This window comes from Rhinopithecus bieti, unplaced genomic scaffold (assembly GCF_001698545.2).
Source record: "Rhinopithecus bieti isolate Rb0 unplaced genomic scaffold, ASM169854v2 scaffold_17930, whole genome shotgun sequence".
Classification (NCBI taxonomy): Eukaryota; Metazoa; Chordata; class Mammalia; order Primates; family Cercopithecidae; genus Rhinopithecus; species Rhinopithecus bieti.
Window position 1 is genome coordinate 1,185,589 of NW_016809035.1, and position 7,797 is coordinate 1,193,385.

The 7,797-nt window shown below is 41.2% G+C and overlaps 1 protein-coding gene across 5 annotated transcripts in view; it reads right to left on the minus strand.

The window, feature by feature from the left end:
- Positions 1-816: 816 nt before the first annotated feature.
- PRDM4 (PR/SET domain 4) overlaps positions 817-7,797 on the minus strand; it is a 29,053-nt gene continuing 22,072 nt past the window's right edge. For 3 of the 5 annotated variants that reach the window (XM_017888275.1, XM_017888273.1, XM_017888276.1), the window contains exons 11-12: positions 7,260-7,428; positions 1,718-2,465 (exon numbers count right to left, since the gene is read on the minus strand). In XM_017888275.1, coding sequence (XP_017743764.1) covers positions 2,153-2,465; positions 7,260-7,428 — 482 coding nt within the window. In that variant the 3' untranslated portion in view covers positions 1,718-2,152. Of the gene's footprint in view, positions 2,466-7,259; positions 7,429-7,797 lie in introns of all 5 variants that reach the window. The other 2 variants (XM_017888272.1, XM_017888277.1) reach the window with 2 other exon arrangements.

Here is a 7,797-nt window from a genome sequence, read left to right on the forward strand (position 1 = left end):
CCTTCATCACACAGCAAAGCCCACACTAAAAAACATTCTGCAGGGCTCTAGAGCCTATATACACATCCTGCCTCTCACCGTGACCATTTACTAAACAGTAGCAATAAGGCCATCCAAAATGGGCAGAAAAAGCTGAATACATTCATGTCAAAGGGCGCTTATTCATTTATTCATCTTGTGAAAATGACTTAGAATTTAAAACTAAGAGGTAAAAAAATGGAGAGACAGTTGTAAATACTAAGCACTAACAGCTACATTTTCACTAAAAAGGTTTCCAAGCTTCCTCGGCCGTTTGTGTTTGTGACACTAGGCATAATGATCTTGGGCATCATTTCAGTCTTGGGAATGAAGGAAATTAACCCAGTGTGTGCTACTGAGATAAAGGAAGAAAGAGAGCTTACAGTTCCAGTACCAGTGGTTTCCTGAGAATGGGGGAACCTGCCAGCTGGATGCCTTCGGCAAAAGGCTGAGTATAAAGCTCTCCTGAGGGAGGCGTCACGACCCAGTGTCAGCAGCCACCCCTAACCATCCACAACACATCCCCCAACTCTCCACTGCAGACCTGTCACATTACTACAAGGAGGTAACAGAGTAAAGGCATACCTTAGGCAGGAACAGGGCAGAAGAGCGCTGGAAGCACAGGAAGCAGTTTATCTAAGTACTAATAGCAGAAACAATAAGAATATGAACTCGAAAGCTGTAATACTCTAAAAATGCTCTCTCCTTCTAACCTCAGAAAGATTCAAATTGTACTTGATTTTCCCTAGAAGACTCACTCATCTCCTTCCTCCATAAAACGAGACTACCAGAGGAATCTTGTATTTTAAAAAAGTTTAATTTTAATCCTTCCTAGAGGAATACAGATCTGAATGAAATACATTCATTCCATAAATACATTAGCAGCAAATCCTTCCCACCAGAGTCCTCTACTCCAACCCAGAGGTTGTGCCTTGAGCAGGAGAGCATGTTCCATCAACCCTGGAACTTAAGGGTGGGTCTGCTTCTGAAAAATGCTGGATATGCATGGGAGACACAACGACCAGGGGCACAGGTGACTTAACTAAGCTGGGACCCTGAAAACAGGCCCATGTGGTGACCATTCAGCCTTCTTTACCTTCCAAAAATCCTTTGGCATCTTCCATACTTCTCTGATGAGGTTCCTCAGCACCAAGACAACTGGGAAGACCTAACTTTGCACATGCATTAAATAATTTGTTATTTTGAGTTGGCAAAGTTTTAACACTTTTCGTAAGGTAAATGAAACATAAAAGATTATTCCCTTCCTTCCCTTCCTCAGTTGAGTCCACGTGTACTCGTCAGGAGACAATCCAGCAGGCATTATTTGGGCTCTCTATATCTCTTTGTCTGAATGGCTGGAAGCTTACTGGAGACAGAGAGCCATGTCTAAACCTACAAAGATCTCCATGTCACAATAACCAGGTGACTCACGCAGGCTTCCATCAAAGCTAGTTTCTTTGGCAGAGGCCAGCCATCTCTCCTCTTGTTCTCTCCATCGTTGACTACTGACTGCTGCTTTTTTATTTGCCCTCCAGGCACCTGCTGAAACTTTGGAAAGCAAGATCTACCCTAAACTCCCCAGTAGCCAGGAGCAGTTATGGCAGGTGCTGCTTTAAACTTACTAGCTGCCAAGCAGCACACTTATGCCGCTGTGTCCCAATCCATTCTGTGGTGAGTATAAGTCACAGGAGTTTGCATAAAACACAATCAGCAATCAGGATGGCTATGGGGCAAGGACCAAGTTTAGAATGTTACCAAGTCACAGGACCAGCAGGAAAATGGAATAATGGAAGAATGTGAAATAAAGCTGATTTGTTTGAGCAAAAGGCAGCTTTGATTCAGGCATAAATGCATCTCCCAGATCATCATGTAAATAAAGAACAGACCTCAGAAGTCGACACTTCCCTCCCAGTCCATCACTTAAAATAGGACACATGCTCAATTTTCCCATCTGTTTTAAAGTATTTTCATTAGGATATTCTTCTGTAAGTGCTTTATTCATTCCCAGTCTGTTGTGATTATTGGCTGAAAATAAATCAGGAACCATTTTATATAAAAACCATTATAGTGGATAACTGGTTATGCGTGTTTTTCCATTTGCATTTTCATCCAAAATAGCTTGTTTCTTTTCCTTTTATTTATGTGCAGAGAGAGACTCATCCGCTGAATATACAGCACTGTTAATCCTACAGTCTTCTGTCCCCACAGAGTCTGCTAGATCTTCCTCCTCTGAGTCATCCTCTTCTTCCTCCTCTGGTGCTGATGAACTGGAGGTGGGCCCTTTGCAGGTTTTCAGGTGGCGGGTGAGATGGTATTTGGTTAGATAAGCCTTTGTACATTTTTCACAGACATAATCCCGTTTTCCTTCATGAGAATTGAGATGCTTCTTTAAGTGATTTGTTCTCAAGAACAGCTTATCACACTTGGGACACTTGATCTGGCGTTCTCTAAGAGGAACACAAGAAAAAACATTTGATTTGGGGTTACAAATAAAACTGAGGCAACACTTATTCTTCATAACCGCAGGCCTTTTGTCAGAGCAGCTCTATCCTTCCAAATCAGGCTTTTGCATAGGCGATATATAGAAGACTCATAAAACGAGTATAGTTTAAAACAGTGTAGGCTGATTTTGCCTGTTTTAGAATACTACGTAAATTCTCCAATTCTAAGTCAATTCTATATGTATTTCTTTTGTCTTGCTGCATTCTCTCAATATGACGCTTATAAAATTCATTCAAGTTGCTGTATCAGTTGTTTGTTCCCTTCCACTGCTGTATACTATTTACAAATATACCACAACTTATCTATGGTACTTGGTTTGTCTCTAGCTAATGAATATTTTGGTGGTTTCCAGTTTTTTATCATCACAAGCAAGAGTGCTATGAATGTTTTTAAATTTTTAAAAATTATTATTATTATTTTTTAGAGACAGGGTCCCGCTATGTTGCCCAGGCTGGAGTGCAATGGCTATTCACTGGTGTGATCATCGTGCACTACAGCCTTGAACTCCTGGGCTCAAGTGATCTGTCCACTTCAGCTTCCCAAGTATCTGGCTCTATATGTGCATGCCACTGCACCTGGCATTTGAACATTTTTATACTTGTACAGTGCCCTGCAATACATATGTTTCTCTAGGGTATATACCCAAGAGCTACATAGTTAAAGCATATGCACATCTTCAACTTTACAAGATAATGACAAACGGTTTTCCAACGCAGTTGTTTCAATATACACTTCCATCATAGACGGTTCTGGTTGTCCCATATTCTCAACAACTGGAAGACTCAAATTTGAAAATGTCTGCCAATTAGCCAGTACATAATGGTCTCTCATTACGCTGTTATTTGTATTCCCTGAATGCCACTTTTATGGAATTGCCATTTTTCTGTCCTTTTCTTAGACTAGTGGTTCTCAAGTAGGGGCAACTGCCTCTATAGGGGCATTTGGCAATGTCTGGAGGCCTTTCTGACTGTTATAATGGGGAGGGGCGGTACAATCAGCACCTAGTCGGAAAAGGCCAAGGATGCTGCTAACCATTCTACAATGCACAGGGCAGCCCCACAACAAAAAATCAACTGGGTCAAAATGTCAATAATGTCTAGGTTTGAGCAACCCTGGCCTAAACACTTTAGGGCTGAAAGAACCTCAGAGATCACACAGACCAGGAATTTTTTAACCTTTTTTTTTTGAGTAGCTGAACCCCATGTCTTTATGAAAGCCCAATATGAAACAGTTAAAGCAAGTGATTAATGAAATCCTGGAAGGACTGAGAGGGTGCAGTCGGGCGTTCTGAAGCCTGGCTTCCTTAACATTTCTCCCATCCTGTTCTAGCAACAGATGGCACTGAAGAATCCTTGGAACTCCCCGGAGCAGTTTTACAACCACCAATCTAATCTAGCCACTTAATTCTGCAGATGGGGAACATTATGTGCATAAAAACTACTAAGGAACTTGCCCAAGGCCACAACAAAACCCCAATCAAAAGTCTGACTTTTAATCTTCTAGTCTTATGGTTTTTAGAGGTTTATTCAACACATATTTACTGTGTCTAATATATGCCAGGCACTGCTCTAGATGCTAGGGCTATAGGATGTAGGTAAGCTAAGTCCCTGCCTTCCTGAAGCTAACGTTCTAGTGGACAGATTATACCATAAACAAATGTGTAACATATCAGATAACAATAAAGACTATGAAAACATATGAAGCCAGGTAAAAGTGAAGGGGTCCTATTTCAGATAAGATAGTCAAGGAAGGCCCTCCTGAGGAGATAACATTTGAGCAGAAACCCGAATGGAGGGACGAAGACATGCAGGTATCTGGAGGGAGAAGTTTCTAAGGCAGAGGCCCTGAGAATGGATGTGCTTAGTATGCTCAAGGAGTAGCAAGGGGAGGGTGTCACAGTGGCCAAAGCAGAATATGAAAAGTAATAAAGGTGAACAGAAGAGGTAGCCAAGTACTATTACCATAACATAAAGGGCCTTCTGACTATGGTAAAAAGCTTTTAACACAAATACGATGGAAAGCCACCAGAGACTTATGAGAGGAGACAGGCCAATCTGACTTATATTTGAAATGGATTGCTCTGGCACTGTGGACAGAAAACTGTGTGTATGTGTGTTCATCTGTGTTGCGGAGTAGATGAGGAGAAACAGAAGTAGCAGCAGGGAGATCAACTGGGAGGCTATTGAAGCCATCCATAGAAAAGAAGCTGGTGGTCTGGACAAGGTGATAATTGAAGGAAGGAAAAATTGAGTTGAAAATTACTTCAAGGTGTTTGGCTTGACCAGTGAGGTGAATAATGGTGGTGCCATTCAATGAGCTGCTCAGTATTGGAGGAAATCAAGTTCGTGGGGTAATACTGGGTTGAGTGTGGGACACATTAGATTTAAGTTGCCTAGTGAACATCCAGCATCAGAGCTGCTGAGTTACGGTAAGGTGTACAAGGGTGGAGACATAAATCATAAGATGGTATCTAAAGCCATGAGACAAGATGACCTGGGGAGTAAACATTACTGCTCTTCCTCTCACTTCCTCTTTCTTACAGGATGAGCAAAGCCAGGTTCTGTCACAACCCTTCTACTCTCGGGGGAACACTGGGGCAGAACTCCTCTTGCATTTGGCATTAGGGTTGTAGCTGTTTTCTTTTTAAGTAGATAAATAAAAGACACCATTACTACTATACCCACTTTGAAATGTCCCACAGTAAAAATACAAGCATCTGAAAGTTTGACCAATGATCTCCATAGGAAACCTAAAGCCTTATTCAAAAACAGTTTGAGGGAACAGTGCTTCTTATATGAATGACTTATACCAGTTTTAAGTTTTGACTGTCCAAAACCTTCTTTCTATCCCATGAAAGTTTGGAAAAGAGGCTTACCATATTTTCTTATCCTGATAAAGAGTCCAGATCCACATTTGTTAAGCAAATGTAAAATGAAAGGATAGAGGCTGATATCAGCTTGATTCAAGCAAAACTTTTCCTCAAATTATAACTGTGTGATATTTAAGAAACAATATATCCACTTGCCAGAGACACTGTGGAAATCAGTCTTGCACATGGATGAAGTCAGCAGTCCTTAACCCTGGCTGGGCATGAGAATCACTTGGGGGGCTTTTTAAAATACCAAGGCCAGGGCTCTAACTCTGAGCAATTAAATTAGAATTCCTGGGTGGGGCCCTAGCACCAAATGTTGTTTTTCACATTTTCCAAGGAAATTATAATGGGCAGTCTTCTGGACAAATATTTGTCCCCCTCACTCCAAATTCACATGTTGAGGCCCTAACACCCAGTGTGAGGTGGAGCCTTTGGAAGGCAGTTAGGGTTAGATGAGGTCATGAGGGTGGGGCCTCCATGATGTGGCATTAGTGTCCTTATGAGAAGAGATCAGAGCTCTCATATTCTTTCTCTTTTATTCTCTCAACAGAAATGTATTTTCTCACAGTCCTGGAGGCTGGAAGTCAGAGATCAGGGTGCCAGTCAAGGGGCCCTCTTCCAGGACTGCTCATGACTGCCTTCTCTCACTGTGTCTCTCCCCTATTGTTTGAGCCACAAAATCTGTGGTATTTTATTACCGCAACCTGAGCTGCCTAGATGGGCTGTTAGACTAGATGATCCAGGGATCTCTTTTGGCTCCAATATTGCACAATTTGATGTAATATTTGATAATTTTGGTCTCATTTTATAAAATTTCACACCAGCAATGAAACTAAAGGAGTCTTTGTTTTAGAATGTCCTTCTGAGAGTTATGAATGTAGATCCAGGGTCCTTGGCTGTTTAGCATCTCAGGCTGCATTGTGATGAGGAAGCAGACAGAACAACTGATATCAAAGCCAAGTGTCTATCCAAATTCTACATTAAGAATATAATGTTTTCAGTGAAGATAGATTTCTAAAGAGAATCTCCATAATATAAGCTGAGAATGTTTTCTTCCTCTTCTAACACTTGTTAAAAGCTAAGGACAACAAAATCCATCCCTTCTTTCTATGACCACTGTGACTAATGCAGTCTAGACATTTAATTACACTTGGATTCATGTACTAAATTCCTAATTGGTCTTCCAATATTTAGGCTTCTCCACCCTCAATCATCCTCTGTTCAGCTGCCTGAGTAATCTTTTGTATTAACAGAATGGGTATGTCACTATGACACTCCTTTCCTTAAAATCCTATAGTGTTTTCACAATAATGTGAATATAACTAACACTATTGAACTGGGTGTTAAGATAATTTTTTTTTTTACTGCAATTCAGACACATACACACACACACACACACACACACAAACAGAACAGTTCCGAAATGGCAGGGACTGGCAGATCCTTCAGTGTCGCCATTTTCTAAAATGAAATAGAAGTTTCTTAATAGGACCAAAGGCTCTTCAAGGTGTGGCTGCTGACTCTTACTCTTTTCACTCCATCACTGTCTTACATGCACACTATCGTCCAACTATAAGCAACCACTTGTAGTCAATAGTCCTTTTGCCTCTATGTTTTGTAGGTGTGAAAAAAGAGTACATGTGAAAATAAGAAAAAGAAGCCAACAACTAGAATCTTCCAGATAACACCAAAAACAATGTTCCAACCTTGGCTTGGCTACACGGAACACAGAAGGCTTCTACCATGGTACCAAGGCAGGAAACAGATGATGAGCCAGGACTCCCCAGCCCTTCAATCAGCAGGCAGGCTGCAGCCACACAAAGGCTCCCCACCTGAGGAACAACGTCTTGGCTGCAGGATAACTTACTGAGTGTGGATGAGCACATGCTGCTTGAGATCCTGCCTCCGCATAAACAACTTGTCACAGTAATCACACTTAAGATTCTTCTCCCCAGTGTGGATAACCATGTGGGACTCCAGGTGAGCCTTCTGGGTGAAAGACTTGTCACACAAAGTACACCTATAATTCTTCTGACCTGCAAATCAGCCCAAAGTATCACACCGTGAAGAAAACAACTGCTGGCATCCCCAAGACAAACAGGCACACATATGGGCATGCAGCAGAGGCAGCAACGAAACAGAGTTGACTGGTAAGCAGCACTTGACTTTCTAGGGTTGTCTATGGAGGACCACTCAGAGAGCCCCTGAGTTTATATTCTGCAACTAAAGCTAGTAAATTAATCTGATCTCCTTTAGGACCTCTGATCTAAATATGTATTGTTAAAAAAGTACAGGTGATACATAAAACTTGAAAAAAATGAGTTATAATCCTAATGCCCTGCCTAACACAAACATTAAGCAAAAAAAAAACCAAAAAAAAAAAAAAAAAAAAAAAAAAAAAAAAA